The sequence below is a fragment of the Leguminivora glycinivorella genome, chromosome 1, assembly GCF_023078275.1.
Source record: "Leguminivora glycinivorella isolate SPB_JAAS2020 chromosome 1, LegGlyc_1.1, whole genome shotgun sequence".
Lineage (NCBI taxonomy): Eukaryota > Metazoa > Arthropoda > Insecta > Lepidoptera > Tortricidae > Leguminivora > Leguminivora glycinivorella.
In genome coordinates this window covers 20,509,242-20,533,007 of record NC_062971.1, presented here as the reverse complement: position 1 = coordinate 20,533,007, position 23,766 = coordinate 20,509,242, and the positions used below count along the sequence as shown (strand labels likewise).

General features: G+C 36.0%; 1 protein-coding gene across 1 annotated transcript in view; it reads left to right on the top strand.

Annotated features, from left to right (window-relative positions):
* Window positions 1-390: 390 nt before the first annotated feature.
* Window positions 391-23,766, top strand: part of LOC125230689 (igLON family member 5-like) — a 42,240-nt gene continuing 18,864 nt past the window's right edge. Inside the window, exons 1-3 of the mRNA XM_048135947.1 lie at window positions 391-978; window positions 13,539-13,617; window positions 16,174-16,373. Of these exons, the coding sequence (XP_047991904.1) occupies window positions 13,551-13,617; window positions 16,174-16,373 (267 nt within the window). The 5' untranslated portion in view covers window positions 391-978; window positions 13,539-13,550. The remainder of the gene's footprint in view (window positions 979-13,538; window positions 13,618-16,173; window positions 16,374-23,766) is intronic.

Here is a 23,766-nt window from a genome sequence, read left to right as displayed (position 1 = left end):
CAACAAACTGCGTTAATTGGTTAATGATAAGAGCAGACCCTGTTGGAAGGAAATAAACTCTGAATAATTCTTTAATCCTCGTCTCTGGTAAAATTTTATTTCGCTGTTCAGACTTTATGCTAATTTACTGGTCAATTATGAGACGAAGTCGGGTGTGAATTACTGGGGAAGAAAAAAGGTAGTTCCGGCTTTTTGTTTTGGTGATTACTTTCTGTGGTAACATCTCCTGACGACGGACTCTTTATCGTACCTTCAACGGCCGGCGGTTTTGCAATTTAGCCAGTACGGGTAATGAGAAAAGTGTACCAAGAAGCGTGTTCGTGGTATGTACTAGAACGCATGCGCGCTGCGCTTACCGCGACAAGCCCCGCAGTCCGCCGGTAACGCCACGGGACCCGCCCGCGCCGATCGCTTCCCCCGCGACCCCGCCACTTGTCAAAATAACTAATTGATTTATACCCCCAAACATTAGCCAAGTAGAAAGCGAACTTCACACTTTGAACCCGAGTCCGAAGCAATTTATTCAGGAAAGTTTTGACGGAGCGCAATAACATGTTGAGAATTAGTCAACGCTGTGAACTCTCGATTAAGTTGGTGATAAGTTTCAAACGTGTGTCGTAGGCGGGAACGGTTGCTCATGTGCGATTAGCTATAAGTCGCCGCTGAGCGGCAATCTGTCACGGTAAAGTGACATACGAATGAGTGATCGTAAATATTAGGCGGTCCTTTGTAGTATTTCACCGCCAAGTCACGATGACATACCCAGCCTAATGGATTCTCCTGGTACAAATAAAATGGCCCTAATCTGAAGAATTGCGGTCGTATCGTAGACTCTTAATTAATTTTGTCTGTGACTTGTCATTGCCCTTTTCCATTATATAAATTAGATACTGCCAAACATTTTACTTTGAGTACACAACATTCGTCTGAAGTTCCTTAATAGCCGTCGTTAAACGCAGCTGAGTACGTTTTAATCAAGTAAGTATGAATCTTTCCTTACTATCTATGTATCTACGTATATAAACAGTAACCGTTCACCAGTAACGTTGTTTATGATAACATGATCCAGTTGTAAACTATAAGAGTAATATTTGTGTTTACGTTCTATTATTACCATTTTTGTAATGTTAAGCATGGCTTTATGTTTTGATCATTTAATTTATTTCGAATAAACACTTTTGAATAAAAAAAGGTAAGTATATAATATACCCTTAATAAAATTTTGTAATGCTTTTTGAACCGTATACCTACTGAAATTGTGACGAGGTTCATTATAATTAAAAGGTATTCGGTATATTGCCAAGGTAACTTTAATTTAGAAAGCCCCTTTGTGGCTGAATCCTGCGGCACGTTGCGTTTATTTAGCCAGCCAGCCCCAACATCGTCATGAAGATGATAGGGGACAGGTTGGACTCTCCCTTTTTGCTACGCTGCAGTCGGCTACATGTGCCGTACTCAGAAAAAAGAAAATGTACATAGTTATAGTTATAAGTATTCTTAGGCTTAAGCACTAACACATACCTTAGAATTCAGTTATTTTTTTCTTTTACTAACAAATATTATGAGTGTAACTTGCTCGAAATAAATGATTTATTATTATATTATTATTTAAACGTATAGGTACGATTCCATATATTATGTTGAACCGAACTACACGAATAGAAAGTTTTGGAATAGTTTAGATTGTCAGTCACGAATGAGTGAAGCACATTTACTATTTCAATGACGACGACCAGAAACGATCGATATACCAGCCACCAATCACTTTTTAGGATTCTATGGACAAATAATATTCTTGTAGCCATAGTCCTGGGGCTATAGTAGCAAGCAAGCATGGTCGCGCGATAAATGATAAAACATCAGGCGATGTTTTATTATTTATCGCGCGACCATGGTTGCCTGCCTAGACTGGGAAGCCGAGGTGACGGGAAACCACGAGGCAGATGGTCGGACGACATCAAAATGACGGCAGGGCCGACCTGGCACAGACCCGCCGGATATAGAACGGAATGGACATCCATGAAAGAGGCACATGTTCAGCAGTAGACGCGAATATGCTGAGAAGATGAGATGATCAAATAGATGTTTTATATTTTTATTTTGGGGTGTAAACATTTATTTACATGAACATATTTACATAATAAACTAAGACTAAACTTAAAAGCTAGCTAATGTCTAAAATAGGCCCTTGAGGTATTGTACCAAGGATACTGGCGACATTTCCTCACTGTATCGCAATGCTGATACGTTGTGCGAGGAAGTCGCCAGCTCTTCGGTCACCAGTCACCTCAACCAGATGCTTCGCGATTTCTGTGAACAACTTGTTCGCGCTGGGACCCCATTGACCTAGAGTTTCTACGCCAAAAGGTACAAAAAGGCATTCTTTGCCAAGAGTTTTGTATTTATCACGTTTTTATTTTTAGTTACGCTTTGTCTAACTGATATTCAATTATCCGTCACAGAGTTTCATTTCAGAGTCGGCACAGTTAAATGTAAATAGGTTCATTAGTTGCATTAATTAATTACGGGGATTATTCCACTCTGCCGCTGATAGTATTTTGTATAGTAATAATATATATCTAGTAACCCCTTGCATAGAGGTACCTATAAACAAAGCTGTTAAGCGAATAGTGTTGTTGACTCTATTGTATTTTACATCTGATAAATCTTAATTAATCAAGCTTTTAAATTCTATAAATATGTAGAGGTTGTTAAAAGATTACTTTAAAAGTAACTATTCCAGCAATCCAACAATTCTAGGAGTTTAAAATTGGCCTGTTTACAACCTCTGAAACACAGTAAGATAATTGACCGCAGCGACAGTGTAGGTTACGGTTTAACTCGATTTTTTTTGTGTCCGGATATTTCCTCTACAGGTCGCAATTCTCATGATATTTTGTAACCAGATTTCATGATTAACCAAACTTTTTGATTCAAGTTTTGGAAATTTTATAAAATGCGGAATTTGCCCAACATAATAGCGTAGGTATATGGCGCTTTAGACTATGTATCGTGACTTTACTGTGATACTTATAATGACTTTAAGAACCAACTATCTAATAATTATTTCTTACTTAATTTGCGTTTTTGAGCATGTTGCAAAGGCCTTCAGCTTTCAGACCCACTAGTTAAAAGTATAAATAAAACATTTGTTTAACAAAATGAATGATTGCTTACAATCCATTACGTGTCAGTAACACACATATATACCTACACCAAAATAAGCTATTCAAATACAATAGTGAGCTTTGACCTACTAAGAATCACTTCCAGTTATCTCGCGGCTACGATAACAATAAATCAATATTCTTGTCAGATTTAGAGATCCGAAGACGATTCGGAAGATTGAATACGATCAACACAGCCAAGTTTCAAGCAGTTCTGATGGAACATAACTCAGAAAAAGTTTCCAACACGAAGATAATTTCGTTCGTCGGTCGACCTACATACTTCAAAGCTCAATAAGACGCCCCTTCCCTTCATATGGCGAACTACAAAGATTAATCATACAATCTATATACATCCCTTAAATATGACGCATTATGAAACACACTTGTAACATTCATGGAAGAGTTTTTTTATGACGGATCTCATAAGAAAGTTACTTCGCATTGCCTGCGGGGACCGAGTCAATCTTAAACGATGCGAACCGGAAAAAAAACTCGGGAGATGCTATGATACGTTGTTTATCCCTTGGAGAACTCTTACTTGAGGATGAAAAATAGATGCGATATGTTTGCATGGGTAGCGTAGCGTGTTTTTTAAATATGAAAGAAGGCTACGACTGAGAAGTAAGTCTACAATAATTACCACTGAGAAGTAGATAGGTACAGTGAGTGCATGGTGAATTTATCATTCATAATTTCTCCATGCAATTTCGCAGCTCACTGTTCCTACTTTGTGTCCAGCCGGTTATATAAAAAGTTATATTATTATTAATAATTATTAAGCTACTATAAATTGGAGGTTTATTCAACATTATTTTAACGGGAAATTTTAGTAATAAAGACTAGATTACATTAATTATAAATATAGATTCAATTGATATTAACCATTATTTACAATACAAAAAAATAGGTTCGTTATGTTGGTCCCGTGTAATGACGAGTTAAGAATTTACCACCCATTTTCCTTCCGTGGGTGTTGTCCGTGGGTGGCTAGTCAACTGTGGGATATGGGTTCGATTGTGGTGTACGAAAAAGGCTAGCAACTTGTCATTGAAATATGTCATAATTTTATTTTCTTTCAACCCTTTGTGGCACTGGAATTTTCTGAGCAGTTTCATATGCCCTGCCTACTTTTTTTCTTTTTGGCATACAGGAGTTAGTTTATGTTTGAGTGTATGCTACCTAAGTTTAAAATTTTGGCACAAGGTAATAATGAATTTTCTTAGCATGCAAACTCTATTTGTAATAAACTGAAATATAACTTATACGGAACCCTGGATGGGCGACTTTAACTCGCACTTGTCCGTTTTATTTTACTACAAAACGTACGCTTAGTAACCGAAGCAAGCAAAAAGCTAATTTATTTTTTGTTTGTACCCAAGCACTTACAACTTGTGCTTATGGCTTTGGTCCAAATTGAGCAAACAACGGAGCTGTGTTCGTTCTCACACAATTGGGAAAGTAAAACGAAGCTAAAATTAGAACTCAGTATTTCGAAAGAAAAGTACTTAATGAACCTAACAAAGAAACAAAATGTTTCAAACAATCTCATTGAAAATCATTAATTAAAATTCTGATATAGGCCACGACTTCATTCGCATGGACTTCATCTTGTTAATAGATAAGGGTGGTTTACAGAGGTGTCACAGTTTCTAAATATAACCGGTCAAATGATATTTATTTTTTATTGGTATATGGGTACAAGTACATTTTTTAAATATAAAGCACCACAAAACTATAGCCAGGAAATCAAGTGTTTTTCTAAATAGAAAAATGTCTGCAGAATTGACCTGACCCCCTCGATTTTCTGTTTTTTTTTTTTTCATTTTATTTGTACTATCAGCTGCGAAAGTGTCTGGCGAATTTATCAATGATTTCATTCATAATTTTTCCATGCAATTTTGCTCACTGTACATACTTAAATTGAAATTTGACAGTGATCATAATTTCTGATTTATTGAAACATCTACGACAGCTACGAGTATATTGACTAGCAAAATTAAATTGATTAATTGCACAGAAAGACATGCTTTTATTGTTCATACAGCTGCTTAGCTCAGTTATTTACATAAAATGCATAATACAACTAATGGATAGGACAATAATCTTAACACAATAGGTATATATTTCGTTATCTAACCTTATGTATAAAATATGCTCACTAATTATAGTATTTTATTGTAGGTAACGTCAAAGTTAATGCAAATTTGATTAGATTGCAAATGGCTTTCAAAGTTGTATCCGTATTTCGTATGTTCGTCACTCATTATAGTTATGATACTTAAATGCCTACCTCCGTTATATTTCATGAAAGTTACAAATTCTAACCGCTGAATTCGAACAATGATTATATGATGTCACAACGAAATGATACCTGCCCGTCACAAAAGCGTCTTTATTGATTTGAACCTGATATGACAATGGTACCATCTTATTGGTGTGTAATCTTATAAACACTGTACGAATACAGTCGTAACTCATGTTCTTTATCATTGATATTCACTGGGACAATAGCTCCCTCTCTTACATCATCAATAAAATGGTTAGACTCAACGAGCGGTCATCCTTGTATCATTGTGACTGGTGTAAATTGAATAAAAGGCTGCCTTGAAACTAAAGTGACGTAATCGCCACTTAAAGAAAAGAATACCTTAAATCTGACCTATGTAGACAGATTACATATTGCCAAAAAATGTCTGCTATCACATTTTGACGTGAAAGGCCAGGTACAAAGACTTACAAAGCATGGACTTGATGTCCATGTCACTCCCAGTCCTAATGGAGCAATCATCTGATACTTTTCCACAAAATGAGGGTCCCATAAGATGTTCAGGTAAATTACACAGGCCTGGGATTAGGGTTCAATTGTCACATTTGTGAGACAACATGTATTGCGAGAAATGTTTTAGCGGAAATAATATGTGTTTATTTAAAGCCCAATTTAGCCTTCTCCTAGACATACAACACATTGTATGTTGACATTACCTTTCCTTAAATACCATTTTGAAATAACTCAATAATTACAATTGATAATAATCGATAGGATTATAATTTTATTTGAAACAAAGCAACTCATTATCTCTATGTAATGAAAATTGAAGTACCTACCCTTATCGAAAATTTCCGACCTTGTTTTAAATTGCAAAACTATGTAGGTATCATGTTTAATCCGGTGATTAATAGTAAACTTCGTAATTGCAATACAGGAAAAGTATGATCAAAATAAACACTCAGCCGACGTATAATGATTCTAATTTTATCACTTATCTATGTGGATAAAGTATCCGTCACGCTCTGGCAAGTATGTCAGTGTGAAAGTGACAGATGTCTTATCCACGTGAATAAATGATAAAATTGGAAACATAATATGCCAGCAGGAGTGTGTAGCATATTATAACTTATCCTCAGTAAAGCACTTGAAATAAAAACTTCCTCCATAAACACTGAATGCTATATTAGTTTTTATAAATTTTCCGTTTATAAACTTTTAATGCCTTGGCGTCATAAGTGAGGCGATGCTTATGAGTTATTCTTATTACTATGTAAATATGAGTAAATAAGAATTAATTTTAAGACAGACGTTAGATCTTGCGAAGCGTATTACGTAAATACCTTTACTTAACTAACTATACATACACTATGTTGTTGCTCACATAACTACAGAATAATCCAACTACTAGTAGGTACTCGTAACTTCTTTTCTTTATACCTTACTCCACATTTCACAAGTTTGAGATAAAATACCTTTTCAAATCCAACCCCTTTAATATACTTTAGGTATGTACATGGGCCCGTTTGTGACAGGCATTACGGGGCAATTTTGTTTACAGCTCGCATAAACGAATGTGTTTTTATCGCAACTCAACGTAACTACACGAACATGGAATAGAACTACGACACAAGGATATAAAAGCTGGGCCGGGCGTTTGCGACCTGTGAAACATACAGGGCAGTTGTTTTTTTTTATTATTTATGTAAATAATATAATGATACCTACAAATCCTACAATCAATGATGAACTAAATTACCTAAATCTAAAATTAACACAAGGAGGATATTTTTTGTATGTATCTATGAAAGAAATTACGTGAATTCCAAGTAACACGTAATAACAAATTTCATTCATTGTTTCAACTGAAACGGGACTGTTTTGACTCTATTAACTTCCTAATTATTTGTGTTGACGTTTGAAAATCAAATGAAGTTAGGACTCGGGTTACAACGTTTTCACATTATCTGATCAGACATTGGTTGTACGGATGATATCCTATAGTTATATTATTGACGCCATCTTTTAGGTACATCTAACTGACATCCGATATCGGATCGGATAGTGTGAAAAAGACGAGGCATGGTTTCCGGTCAAAGTATCCGGCGCTAACGCAGCAAAACGGAGTGTACAAGTTTCTAATGGGTTGGCAACGCGCACGTTGCAGTCCTTGAGTTGCAGGCATCTATAGGTGACGCTGACCGCTTTCCATCAGGCGGACAGTATGCTTGTTTGCCACCGACGAAGTATAAATTATGACAGGTAGTTGGCATAGTGATGCTTTCCATAAAAACAAGGCGGCGGAAGCTCTGGCCGGGCTACTCATTACTCACTCCTTGATCCGACCAATCACGCAACAAATTAATTTCGTTCAAAAGAATAAAAAAATCGTATGTACAGTATGTAAAAAAACAAAACCATTTAAGTACTGAAACCCGTTTATGGTGAGATCACACTGAGAAACTTTATAGATTTTATAGATCAACCCCAAAATCACGAAAATATTTTAACTAACAGTTACCTACATAGTTGTTACTAATCTCGGCACGCGAATCGAGTCCAAAAAATCTACTACGATGTTGCCACTGCAAGTAAATGTATGTAGAATAGTATAATCCTTTTCGGGTCGGGTATGTAATATATATATATATATATATATATATATATATATATATATATATATATATATATATATATATATATATATAGTTGTAGCTTTATTTGACGTTCATATGCGCATTGTAATAAGCCTACTTGAAAAATAATATATTTCATTTTATATATATATATATATATATATATATATATATATTTATATATATATATATATATATATATATATATATATATATATATATATATTAAGTTTTTGTATGGCAATATAACACAAAATTAATATCATATAATTGTCCTTACTACATGCACAATATACGTGACGCACGTTAAAATCGGGTGCCCAGAAAAAAAAATATCGAAGGTTCAAATTTAGTTTTTTTTTTAATTACTAAACTATAAAGTTTTGGGAGCTGAAATTTGGCATACTCTATACTAATACAAAGACAGGCCTTTAACTTGAATTTCCCAAATTGGATTTCCGTTCTATGATTAGTTCTACCATGTTTATTGTTTACCGTTTCAATAAAAGATGAGCAGTTTATAACATCATAGGATGGTAAAAATTGTTTCTTTGAACTTTGAATAAATTACGAAGTGCTTCAATAAAATCTGTAGCTAAGTAATAACAGAGATGTTAACTATTTGAAATAAAAGCAAATACCTATTTTGTATTTGGTATTTTAAATACTTTTATTGAAAACTATTTTGTATTTTATTTGAAATACTTTTTAGTACAAATATTTTGCATTTTCTACCACTTCAAAATACAATATGCTTTTTGTCACTTTTTGACGCAAGATAGATAGTACCGAGCACGTATTCTATTTTTTCTTTGTCTGCCTTAAGAGCGTTATAACATTTCGGCGTCGGGCGAAATTAGGTATTTTACCCGCCGCGCGAGCCCAATATGCCGACCCTTTCTAGCACGTCTTATCACTCGCTCGCACTACAATAATGGACAAAACAATCTTGATCCTTCCTATGGAATTTTGATAACAACCACAATCTACTATCTCGATATAAACTTTTGATTTCTAATAAACATTATTTTGTACGAAAAGACTAGAATATAGCGCAAAATAATATTAATTACGTTAAAATTTATTTAAAAATTTAAAGTAATAATTATAAACTGTGATCATATTTAAGTAGATCCCATCCCAAATGTTTGCTTTTGTTATATGATAAGTATTAGAGTAAAGTATATATTAATATGATGATAAAATAAGTCAAATATAATTCTAATTACTTCAAGGTGTTACTCAAGGTCTGATGATAGAGAGAGATTGTGGTCACCAAAAATCAACTCGCATATTTGAATAACATAAAAAAACGAAGTGGTTCAGTTACATGGGTTTATTGGTACCGGGGACCACCATCTGGCTCCAACATCAGACCCTCAGTACCACCTCTTGTCAAAGGTCTTATTAAGAAGAAGTAAGAACCCAATGAGCCTGATTACTAAATGGTTTAGTTACATGGATCACTGGTACTGGTGACCATCATCTGGCTCCATCATCAGACCATGAGTACCACTTCTTGTCAAAGGTCTTATTGAGACGATCCCAATGAGCCTAAAGACGATGTGGTTTAGTCATATGGTTCATTGGTACTGGTAACCACCATCTGTCTCCATCATCAGACCCTGAGTACCACCTCTTGTCGACGGTCTTGTTGAGACGATTTCAATGAGCCTACATACGAAGTGGTTTAGTTCCATGGTTCATTGGTACTGGTGACCACCATCTGGTCCCATCATCAGACCCTGAGTACCACCTCTTGTTAAAGGTCTTATTGAGATGAACCCAATAAGGCTAAACACAAAGTGGTTTAGTCATATGGTTCATTGGTACTGGTGACAACCATCTGTCTCCATCATCAGACCCTGAGTACCACCTCTTGTCAAAGGTCTTGTTGAGACGAACCCAACGAGCCTAAACACGAAGTCGTTTACTTACATGGTTCACTGGTACTGGTGACCACCTTCTGGCTCCATCATCAGATCCCGAGTACCACCTCTTGTCAAAGGTCTTATTGAGACGATCCCATTGAGCCTAAATACGAAGTGGTTTAGTCATATGGTTCATTGGTACTGGTGACCACCATCTGGCTCCATCATCAGACCCTGAGTACCACCTCTTGTCAAAGGTCTTGTTGAGACGAACCCAACGAGCCTAAACACGAAGTCGTTTACTTACATGGTTCACTGGTACTGGTGACCACCTTCTGGCTCCATCATCAGATCCCGAGTACCACCTCTTGTCAAAGGTCTTATTGAGACGATCCCATTGAGCCTAAATACGAAGTGGTTTAGTCATATGGTTCATTGGTACAGGTGACCACCATCTGGCTCCATCATCAGACCCTGAGTACCACCTCTTGTCAAAGGTCTTGTTGAGACGAACCCAACGAGCCTAAACACGAAGTCGTTTACTTACATGGTTCACTGGTACTGGTGACCACCTTCTGGCTCCATCATCAGATCCCGAGTACCACCTCTTGTCAAAGGTCTTATTGAGACGATCCCATTGAGCCTAAATACGAAGTGGTTTAGTCATATGGTTCATTGGTACTGGTGACCACCATCTGGCTCCATCATCAGACCCTGAGTACCACCTCTTGTCAAAGGTCTTGTTGAGACGAACCCAACGAACCTAAACACGAAGTCGTTTACTTACATGGTTCACTGGTACTGGTGACCACCTTCTGGCTCCATCATCAGATTCCGAGTACCATCTTGATGTGTCTTATCATCTTGACCGTATTGTAATTTTCGCATATTTATCATCATAACGTTGTAATACTTTAACATTCAAACATAACAAAATATTACAAAAGCAAATATTTACGGATCTAGGATCAAATTCGTTGGTCGCTGTTTACACACACACAATGCGAGGATAGCCCGTGTATAAACAAGGCGTCCGACCCACACAACGATAAATATTCTCGACGTTTGCAATGAAAACTTGGAGAGCGAAGCAACATACGTCTCACCTCCTCGAGCTCCGGCGCGGCACTGAAATCGTAGGCGTCCGTCGCCGGTAAAATAGCGACAGGAAGGCTAGTTTTCAAAAAATTGGCAAAAAATCATGATAAAATATTATAACGACAAATGGATAACAGCAATTTAAGCACATTGTGCAGATTATTTATATACTAAAATAACTTCGATAACATGTAGATTTTCGGAGAAATGATCACTTGTTTCGATGTATTTTCAAGACAAAATTGAGTTCGTTTTACTTTCAATTTCTCAATTTCAAAGGATTAAATGATAAATATTGTTTAATGGGCCTAAAGTACAAGATATTAGGAATTTAAATTTACCGCATTTATGAGAGTGAGATTATCAAATTGTACATAATAAGAGCTCCGAAATCTGTGCTTCGCGCGGATTTTCTTAAACGAGCATCAGAAAAAAAATCATTACTAATTGAAAAAGCTTTTTCTTCCATATGTTTTTTAATGAACCGACAGTTAATTAGATTTTCTAACTGAAACAAGTACTTTTACTGTCTTTTAGTATGAGTAAAGTGTACAATTTTGCCGATAAATATTGTACATTTTACAATATATCGCCTTTTTTTGTCATAGCGCTCTTAAGTTATGTGCTGACCGGGACAACACGTTCGGAAGCGCTTAATTTAATGTTTTACAAAAACACACTTATTTTCACTGCTGCCAACAATAATTAAGGTTCAAAAAAAGTAAGCGACCGTGAACATCGAAAAATCGGTGAAAATCCATATCGATTCGTATACCTAATGACGTAATGGCTATAGGCATTTCTATTTAGTACAGCTGTAATGTATGCTTAATTAATATTACTATTATTTTAGGATTTTTATTCATATTTCATACATAGTGAAATATAATAACTCTTTCATTTGATTGTTATAATATTAGGTAAAAGACTCGGGACAGTCAATTTTTAGCTTCACTTTTTAACGTGTTAATTGTATAGAGCCTGGTTTCTGGGCCCTCTGATGATTCTGTGTTTTAAACACATCTTTATAATAAAAGTTTTAACTTATGTCAAAAAAGTATTTTATTTGAATAAAGGTATTTTGAAAATACCTATTTAGCATTTTGTATTTCAAATACCTTTTTGTAAAACTATTTTGTATTTTTATTTGAAATAGGTAAGAACCCAAAGTATTTGCATTTTGTATTTAAATACATTGCACTACCTATTTTTTAACATCTCTGAGTAATAATACGGTTGCTTTTTATTTTTCATTATTTTATTTCACATTAATCTTAAGGTAACACAATCATTTGTATTTAGTGTGACTTTGTTTTGCTTACAATGATTTATTTTATGGTACCTATTATTTGAATACAGTGGTATTGCATGTACCAAGTACTATTATTTTTTAGCTTCTTATTACTAAGTACTAAATTACTGCCTGCCTGTGCCTGTGTGGTGACGGGTTAAGAATTTCACCACCCCCTTTCTTCCCGTGGGTGTCGTAGAAGGCGACTATGGGATACGGGTTAAATTGTGGCGTAGGCGAGAGGCTGGCAACCTGTCACTGCAATGTCACAGTTTCGTTTTCTTTCAACCCCTTATTTGCCAAGAGTGGCACTGAAGCTTTAGTAGTTTCATGTGTTCTGCCTACCCCTTTATGGGATACAGGCGTGATTGTATGTATGTATGTAGGTACTAAATTACTACTAATAAATAACTTATAACAATTAGTTTAATAAAATGACTTATAACAATTAGTTTGCAACTGGATCAATTATGCATGCTTTACAATGGCCTCAATACGAACTACTCGCAACTTATCTCAGTAAAACAGTGTTACGTTACGTGTGTGTTAAGTACCTAGCAGTGGCGGCTGGTGAAAATTTCTGCTAGGCAACACAGCAAAAAGAAACCTACTTTTGCATTAGATACTTTACTAATCAATTAATAATCAATCTTAATAATAATCAAATCTTTAGTAATCAATTTTAGGCAAGCCGGTGGGAATCGGCTTGTATGGATCAGCCGCTGCTGGTACCTAGTAAAGGGGAACATGAATTATTATTAGTAACAAGTTATGTCGGAAAATTTAGTTTTAATTGATATTTTTGTTTTGCCCTTTAAACATGGCCAACAATTTCTTAATTAAATGTCAATTAGACAAAAAAAACGAAATGGTCCGACACAGACTAATTCATTGTAAAATAAAATATATCTTCTGTTCTTTGGATTTTATCTTCTGTTCTGTTTTGACGTCCACTATATTTGAATCAATAAAATAAATTACAAATATTATTTATCATAATAAATTGAAATACAATTCAAATGTTTCTTACTCATACTTTGCAAGCACAAAAATTCTTCCAATAATATTTACAATATTTCGAAGAGTGCGAATGTATATTATTATTATGAATAATAATGCTTAATGTACCTATAACACCGTAATCTATTCAAATATGAAACCATTTCAACCTGCAAATTCCCGTATTAAAGCTGTAGTATTTTTCAGCACGCTACCGGAATGGGCCAGACTTGGGCGAAATCCGTTTTATTGCTATCTCTTCTACATGGCTTCCTCTTCCTCATTGGTACGTATGTGTGACATCGGCTTTACCCTGAATAATCATGAATTATGAGTGTTATCGGTATGTAAGGACCTATTGCAGTGAAGCGAGAGGCAGGGGTGGCATGATAACATCTGCCTTTGTTTGCAGAAGGTGTACGGGTAATTGTAAGAAAGTCCTTTGTGAATAATTACTACCTCTACGCCATTTCTTTGTAGATAACAATTAATTCATTTTTCTCAAACATGGTATGAAATATTGATGTTATGTGCCTTATAATTGGCAGCGAAGTATGACGTTGCAGGTGCGGCTAGGACGATTGATAGATAATGGAATTTCATACAAACCTTGCAGGCCAAGGCCGGCAAAGTCTTCTTTTTTAATTTCCAAACACAGATAATTGTGACATAACATCCAGGTATTTAGCCAATTAAAAAAAAACTATAAGGGGCTTTATAGACGTGCCGACTGCAACTGGTACGGGCCCTAGACAATATTTGATTTTGGGTGCGTTTTCATACAAAAAAAAAATTTTTCGTTTTTTTTTATTTTTTTTAACTTTTTGTTTCTTTATAAGCGTATACAGGGTAACAAAGGGGAAAGAAAATTCGATTATTTTTGAGCTACGACGCACCGTTTAGGAGATACAGCCATCCAAAGTTACTATTTTCAGTAGACTTTATTTATTTCATACCATGTTTGAGAAAAGCACTATACATACCTCGGCGGGAAATGGGGTTGCCCGCCTCAGACCTATCCGGCCTCGCTTCGCTCGGCCGTCTATATGTCTTCGGCCGACAACTCCCTTTATCCCGGCCTCTGTAGTAATGTACTATTAATCTTTACTATGATACATTATGAAGCTTATTAAAGCAGAGTAATATTTCTATTAAAATTATAATTAGATAAAGTTCATTGAGTTGCATTAAAGTACCTTACTTTGATAAGACGCGATGGACGAGCTAGCTGCGCTAACATTACTTGAATGAAATTGTTTCTAAAGTAATAAATTCCTAACATCATCGACGTTGTAATGTCGCAAAATAATAAAATATTATATTAAATATAGATTGTATGAAAATTGATTAATCGTGACATCCATTTTAACATTCTGTGTGACATGATCGTGATAATTTTGTGATTTTGTCGTATTAACTAGTTTAATGTTTTTCTCTGTGACTGAAAGTATGCGACACAAAAATGTAAAACAAAAGAAAAGATCTGCTAAGTCCATTATAAATATATTATGTAATTAATATTCAGTGTTTTGTGCAACTGACAAGGGTTGAAAGACACGAAAGTCATGTCAAGGAGCCTTTTACGATTGATATTATGATACGAGTAATTTTGTAAATATTCATAAAATGGCGTTTCAATAACTTACATACGAATTTTGTTTTGATTAAAAATACGCAAATATGTTTTATTGGAAATAACATGTCATGTTCCAAACAATATAAGAAATGTACAATAGCTTTAATGAACAATATTTATTGATTAAAGAAATTGTTTCCTATCTCATTCAAGTCGAATTTCGTATCCCCAATCGGACGTTCTAGACGCAAGTTCAGAACATCAAAAGGCAAAATGTTTGTAACATGAAACGAAAGAAAATCCTAAACGTAAATAGCACATTATTAACTGTTAACCCAGGCAATAAAGGCGTTCTTTCTTGCTCCGTTGCCAAATAAATGTACGCTAACAGTTCGCCTCAACGAAATGACGTTCGTTCTCGTAAATCATAAATATAATTCTTTGTGTACGTCTTGTTATGTATATATATTTATTCATATTCGGTCCGCTGCTTTTGAATGAGTGGGGTGAAGGCTGTACCATAAGATGCGATGTAGTAGCTGGCTTTTGTCTTCTGAAAGACCCCCTTCAAAGTGAGCCATTAATTTTAAAAGAGGCGGTTTTAGTTCAGAGTCATTACGAGCTTTGCGACTTTTAACCTTACCGTGACGTGGGGCTTAAGTTGTTTTATGTTCGTTGTTAATTTAGACTATTTAGAGTGATAGTTAAATTTTATATGTAAGGTGTAGCTTAGCTTAGAATATAATTAAGATGGATAAAGATAGGAAAAAGGAATAAATGTTTTGAGCTTATTTGTGACGAAAGGTTTCGCATGCACAAGGTTTTCCTTTATACTTCTATTTGAAAGTGTCTTAATGAAAATCTATATAATCTTTATTATGCCATGACACTACCAGACTATGGCACGCTAAAGTCAGTACATTGGTTTATGAAATCTGTAATTAGCAATTTGTACATAACTGAATACTAACTTTGATTTGTAGGTACTATCACCTGCATAAGTGCAGGGAGAAATTATGAATGAATTCATTGATAAATTCGCCAACCACTTTTGCAGCTGATAGACTTATGTACCTTACTTAACTACTTACGTACTTCCCTCTAAAATATTCGGTCAATACAAGATTTAAAATTTAAACTTAAATAAATAATAAGTTGCAGTTACCACTGTTGCTAAATTCAATTTCGAGCATTTTAAGTAGGTCGTGAGTAAACGCCAATAGTATGTTATTTATTACCTTAACCTCATGAGGTTTTATCTTACAGCTGACTCTGGAACAGATGCCCCAACAGAGAACACTACAGTAGACATATCCTCCCAACGTTTCCGGGCCGAGTTTCTTCAAGAATGGCAAGGATCAGCCAATGCTCCCTACTTCGATCCTAGCACTCCAAGAAATATAACTGGACTAGTTGGACATCCCGTCAGATTGTTGTGCCGCGTCAAGAATTTGCAAAACAGAACGGTGAGTAACTTATCTACTACAAAATTCACTTGATCAGAGTACCTAGCCAACGTACAATCGCTTGAAACCTACCTAACGATAACGATATTATAAACGATTATAACGTTGGCTAGGTATCCAGCTCCTGTTAACTCGTTGCAAATTTCACTTCACAGCGCTATGATGCACTGTGCTTCAGATGCATAATTTACGGGTAGTTAAGACGAAGCATCGTCTCGAATCTCGAAGTATGTAGGTGTAGGTATCGCCAGTTGTGAATTTGAACAATATTATTTTAATGTACACTATAATAAATAATAAACTAAAACTAACTTAAATTATAAATATTTCAAAAGTACCTACACACTAAAAGAAAAAAACTACAGCAACTCAAGCATAAAAAAAAAACACCCCATCCAGCTGTTCTGCCTGCGGTATGGAGCCAATTACGCTGGCAGCGTTTCCTCGCTGTATTGATAGGGCAATGCGTTGCGAGAAATACTCGCCAGCCCTCGGGTCCTTTGTAGTGTCCACCAGCCGAGTCGACAGAGCAGCTCTCACAAAGGCCTGATAAAATTAAAATTCTGATTAAAATTTGGTGTTTTTCAATAGGGATCAACGTGACATTGGCAGTGAGTTTGTAAAAGCTGGATTTAGTAACTAAGTAAGAAAAATATATACTTACACACAAATGAAATTATACACATAAATGAAATTAATGCAAAAACGTTCTTAGTCAGAAAATTATAGTAACAACTGAATAAAAAAATATTTCTTATTCGCCCTACTTAACCCGCGATCCCTACTCTCCCGTTTTACGGTAACCACTCTATCCGCCATTTTACCATATTTATAAGCTCAGTTGCTTCAATAAATAATTCTAACAACATACTGAAACATGGCACTAATTTTGTCGTAATTATTTTTTTAATACAGTTGCTCAAAAAGTGCCCGTTTTTTGGCTGTTTATCGTGCGAGAAGTTGGTTTTTACGCACTAGTGCGTAAAAAGTATACGTTCCATTTTACGACTACTTACCGAGTTGTTTTAATATTAGTCTAGTTTACTAAGACAATAAAACTATAAACATACTATTAAGGCATTAATATTTAAAACATTGATATTTCCTATGTAATTGTTTACTGTTAGTCATATTATACATAATTTATAAAATGGTTTATATTTTGAAAAAATAGGTCACAATGAGTCGCGTAAACAGAATGGAACAAAACGCGTCTTCTGTCAAAAGAGTTGTCTCTTAATGCAAGCACGTTTAAAAACCTTAATATGTTACGCGATTTGTCATTATTTATTTAATGTTATTTGCAATATATCGAGGCATAAATGGGTCGATTGAATTAAAATATTAGTATACATTAAACAATCGTCCCAAATCGTAAATGTTTATGTTTTATGGTACCCAATGAAATAAATTGTGTTGGATGAATAGCAAAATCGAAAATATGCCCGCAAGTTTAAAAGCTTCAAAAATACGCCTTTGAATTGTCAAATATACTGCGTCAATGTCAATGCGAAAATTCGGAGTTCGGATTCTTTTATTTCGTTGTAGTAGTGTTTTTCGCAACTGTATTAAAAAACGTCGTTCGTCACACGTGCGATAAATACTTCTCGCACTTATAACGAAATGTAGGGGGAAGCGGGGCAGATACGTACACCTTTTTAGGGTTCCGTAGTCAACTAGGAATCCTTATAGTTTCGCCATGTCTGTCTGTCCGTCCGTCCGTCCGCGGATAATCTCAGTAACCGTTAGCACTAGAAAGCTGAAATTTGGTACCAATATGTATATCAATCACGCCAACAAAGTGCAACAATAAAAAATGGAAAAAAATGTTTTATTAGGGTACCCCCCCTACATGTAAAGTGGGGCTGATATTTTTTTTCATTCCAACCCCAACGTGTGATATATTGTTGGATAGGTATTTAAAAATGAATAAGGGTTTACTAAGATCGTTTTTTTATAATATTAATATTTTCGGAAATAATCGCTCCTAAAGGAAAAAAAAGTGCGTCCCCCCCCTCTAACTTTTGAACCGTATGTTTAAAAAATATGAAATAAATCACAAAAGTAGAACTTTATAAAGAATTTCTAGGAAAATTATTTTGAACTTGATAGGTTCAGTAGTTTTTGAGAAAAATACGGAAAACTACGGAACCCTACACTGAGCGTGGCCCGACACGCTCTTGGTCGGTTTTTTCAAAATTGATTTTAGAGCCCAAAATGATCTTCAAATACATTTTTTTTGTACCTAGTTGACAGCATATTTATTAAGGTATACAAAATTTACGTTTTCTTGTTAAATTTATACCCAGAGTCAGAGATATATTTTTTTAAACAAAAAATGGTATTTGTGTAATTCTACCCCACCTGCAGGGCACTTTGATATCTAGTATAGGACACTTTGATACATATCAAACTGCCCCCCTAACAGCATGCGTTTCAGAACAACACACTTAGCTGACCAATGATAAGCCTTTTAAACATTACAAAAAGTTTATTAATGGTTAATTAAGTGTGGTGCTCTTGATACCTACGTACCTACCAGTAAGGTTATTAGGAAAGGTACACTAAAGGGGCACTTTGATATGTTCAAAACTGCCCCAACCAAAGTACCCCATTCGACAAATTAAAATAAAATATTTATTAAAAATATACTATGAAGTTTTAGTTCTAAATAATAAGCCAACTTGATAACTGAATAGATATACTTACTGCTTTTGATAATGCTCATCCATTAAACTCTTTAAATTTGCGGCACCACTCGATCAGAAACACGTAAAATTTTTACTTAGGGACCGCGAAAACACGTTTCGACGCGCTGAGCGGCAACGGCTGACTGGCGAGCGGCGCGGCCGCCGGTACGTCACTCACACATACAAAGGCACGTTTGAGTGTTGCCGCAGGTGTATTTAAGCTTGTAGGTAAATAAATAAATAAATAATAAATAAATATTAAAGGACATTCTTACACAGATTGAATGAGACCCACGGTAAGCTCAAGAAGGCTTGTGTTGTGGGTACTCAGACAACGATATATATAATATGTAAATACTTATATACATAGAAAACATCCCTGACTCAGGAACAAATATCTGTGCTTATCACACAAATAAATGCCCTTACCGGGATTCGAACCCGGGACCGCGGCGCAGCAGGCAGGGTTACTACCGACTGCGCCAGACCGGTCGTCTAAGGTAAGGAGTTAGTGTGGGTGTTCAAAACTGCCCCTTGTGCCTAACTACCCCGCTTCTCCTACTATTGTAACATCCAAACACAACAATTTGTAACATAAAATTCTTCTATAGGTAATATAACGTAAAATATATTTAAAATAATATTTCTCAGCATCAAAATCTTGGAATAGTATAAACGCGATACAAGTACGAAAAAGAGTATAAGTTCAAAACGGGTGGCGATAAAATTAAAACCCGATCGTGGGGAGTGTTTTAAATCGACACGATTTAAATCGACACTCGTGTCGATTTAAAACACTCCCTTCGGTCGTGTTTTAATTTATCGCCACTCGTTTCGAACTTCCTATTTTACGCACTTGTATCGTAATGTACTATTTTAGTACGTACCCAATTACGTCGTACGATACACGTGCGAAAAGGAAATTCGTAACTCGTGTCGATTTAAAACACTCCCTTCGGTCGTGTTTTAATTTATCGCCACTCGTTTCGAACTTCCTTTTTTACGCACTTGTATCGTAATGTACTATTTTAGTACGTACCCAATTACGTCGTACGATACACGTGCGAAAAGGAAATTCGTAACTCGTGTCGATTTAAAACACTCCCTTCGGTCGTGTTTTAATTTATCGCCACTCGTTTCGAACTTCCTTTTTACGCACTTGTATCGTAATGTACTATTTTAGTACGTACCCAATTACGTCGTACGATACACGTGCGAAAAGGAAATTCGTAACTCGTGTCGATTTAAAACACTCCCTTCGGTCGTGTTTTAATTTATCGTCACTCGTTTCGAACTTCCTTTTTTACGCACTTGTATCGTAATGTACTATTTCAGAATTTGACGTAGGTGTTTAATTAATATTAAATTACATATTATGTAGGTATATAGCTAACATTGAGTAATTATTACTTCGTATAGAGGAGCTATAGCAAACAACGAACGTGTCACAGCCTGTAAGCTGAAGGCGGGGCGAGGGGGCGGGGAGTGAACCAATGGCCTGCTTCCGTAACGTCGCAAGCGCTACGATTTTACTCGGTGCTTACGACCTTTCGGTCGCGATGATGAGCCCTGCATAGAGTGCATAGATTAGAAGTCGTAGTATAGAAGTGACATGGCTTTACATGGGCATTTTTTTAATGTATGACTCTCAATTAGCGTGAGTTGTTAACAGAAAACATAAATCGCTGTTAGTTTTGTAACGACAATCAAGCTTGAAATCTGTATTTAAAACTAAACTTTTTTCACGTTCTGAATTTAGATTATATAGCTTAGTATAATTCACATAATTAAAACAAAAACGATGTTTTTATTGAAATTCCATGCTTAATTATCATTGCAAAACTGACAGCGATTTAACTTTTTCTTAACAACTCTGTGAGTCCCAATTTTTTTAAATGTTTACATATAAAACTGCATACGGACTGAGCGTACATGTGTACACGTAGCCGCAACTGGATATTAGTCATTTATGTGACATTTGCATAATGGTAGGCATTAATAAACATGAGTGTTGTTTTTGTTGTGTTAATAAGATAACATGAGTGTTTTAATGCCTAATTATGTATAGTCGCATACATAAATTTATCTACATCCATGTATGTATGGGCGCGGGTTTATCGTTCCATAGAAAATTTGAATTTCGCGCGTTTTTTATACTCTCATAATTTGCTTGATCGTCTACCTACCCAAATTCATTCAGGCAGGTTAGGTACTGCACTTACATTTACATACTCACATGAAATTCGACACGCGTATTGAGAATCTGTTATAGACCGACATGTCGGAAAACTGTGCAATTCTGACAATAATAATTAAATAACCTTTTTTGCGTCGATAAATATATATTAATATAATGTATGATGAGGAAACTTGAACTAACTTGCGATATAGTCACGTCTGCTTTTGTTGCATTTTTAGGGTTCCGTAGTCAACTAGGAACCCTTATAGTTTCGCCATGTCTGTCTGTCCGTCCGTCCGTCCGTCCGTCCGTCCGTCCGCGGATAATCTCAGTAACCGTAAGCACTAGAAAGCTGAAATTTGGTACCAACATGTATATTAATCACGCCAACAAAGTGCAAAAATAAAAAATGGAAAAAATGTTTTATTAGGGTACCCCCCCTACATGTAAAGTGGGGGCTGATATTTTTTTTTATTCCAACCCCAACGTGTGATATATTGTTGGATAGGTATTTAAAAATGAGTAAGGGTTTACTAAGATCGTTTTTTGATAATATTAATATTTTCGGAAATAATCGCTCCTAAAGGAAAAAAAAAGTGCGTCCCCCCCCTCTAACTTTTGAACCATATGTTTAAAAAATATGAAAAAATCACAAAAGTAGAACTTTATAAAGACTTTCTAGGAAAATTGTTTTAAACTTGATAGGTTAAGTAGTTTTTGAGAAAAATACGGAAAACTACGGAACCCTACACTGAGCGTGGCCCGACACGCTCTTGGCCGGTTTTTACTCTTTGTTTTCAACGAAACATGGCCGCCGCTATATGGCGCTTCGGCATGAGTTTATATTGATACATTTTTTTTAAAGTAAGCGTGTTTAAACAAAAATGCAGTAAACCTACGTATGAAAAGTCACTCCTTGGCTTTTGTTAGATTTTCCTGAGCAGTTTGTACAATACCTCACTACACATGAGGGCATTATTTAGACGAAATATTTTTCATTGCGATACGTCAATCTACCACAGCCGTTCGGCACAGACTAAGCGCGTTTGTGCCGATCGGCTCTAAGTGTTGTTACACAAAATCAAGTTGAGGTGCCCTCTCTAGTTAACATAATTACTCAAAGATAGCTAAGGTACTTATTTGAGTTCTCCAATTTTCAATTATAATTTAAGTTATTAGCTAAATTCTGTAAAAAACCAATAACTAATGATCACAGCAACGACAGAATAAATACCGTTTAAAAATTTATCAAAAAATATCAATATTTAGTGAAAATTGTGAAAAACTAGTTTTGGGGCGGTCGTTCCCTTTCATCTTAATACGTAAACGAAATAAAATCCTTATAAAAGTAATGGCACCCTAATCTTGTGACAAGATTATTTTTATTTTATCATATCCTTGACATTTATTTTAATGTTTTTACATGAAAAGAGCTTTTGTGTTAGATTGATAAATATTATGACAATTCCCGTACAATTCCAAACAATTGTTTGTCTTTACAAACACCACTCAGGATGTCAATCAGGCGTTGGAGAGCAACCGGTAATGTACTTTGGGAATTTCGATCAAGTGGGTTGACTTCCCTCCTATTGCATTGATCATTTTATTTAAATCAGGTTGAACCTGTTCAAGATTATTTTGTATGTCTCTTTTAAAATGTTTCTTTGATATACCTATTCAAAAGCAATTCCGAACTTACTTATGTCATTTATTTATAAACAACATAAAAATAATACAATAAACACTTAAATTAAAACTTACAATAAAACTTATAAATAAAATATTTGGCCCAGGTCTTGCTCGTTGGGTAAGGTGCCCAGAAGGCTGGCCGCATTGCCCCGCTGGATAGCAATGCTGATCCGCTGAGCAAGGTATTGACCAGCCCTCTGGTCACCAGAAGCGTCTATAAGGCGCTTAGATAGCTCCTTGTAGAGGCAACGCGCACTTGGCCCCCACGGCCCCATGGTTTCGACCCCAAACGCTGCAAATATGTAACTACTGCCGAGGGTGACATACTTGCGACGCTTGAGGTCTTCAGCCAATGATGCAGCCGCCCCAGCACCAACTTTGGTGCCTGGAACATGGGACGGCGCCAGGGTATCTACACAAGTAGCATCCCAGACAAGCGGCCGACCCATACTCCAAGGCACCAGCGTCATTCCGTCAGGCCTCTTGCCGTCAACCCTGGCCAGTCCATTGGGTTCGAGGACGGCCGGCACTTTTGCACTAACAAGGGCCCTCCGGATGACATCGTTGAGGCTGGCGTGGCGAGGAATTCTCCCAGCACTTCGGCTGCATGAAAGGCCGTGGTGGCCAAGATTATCCACCATAACTCCGCACTGACACCGATGGGGCACATTTGTTGATGCCCCTATTCTGAGGCAGGTAGCCAACCGGAATGTGGTATTGTCCAGCAATGTACCTATTGTGATGGATGGTAGTGTCTGCAGCCACAGACCCGACTCCCATTCCGCAGTAGCGAGGAGGCGAGCCCGATCTGTCGAATCAAGAGCCGTCTCTAGAA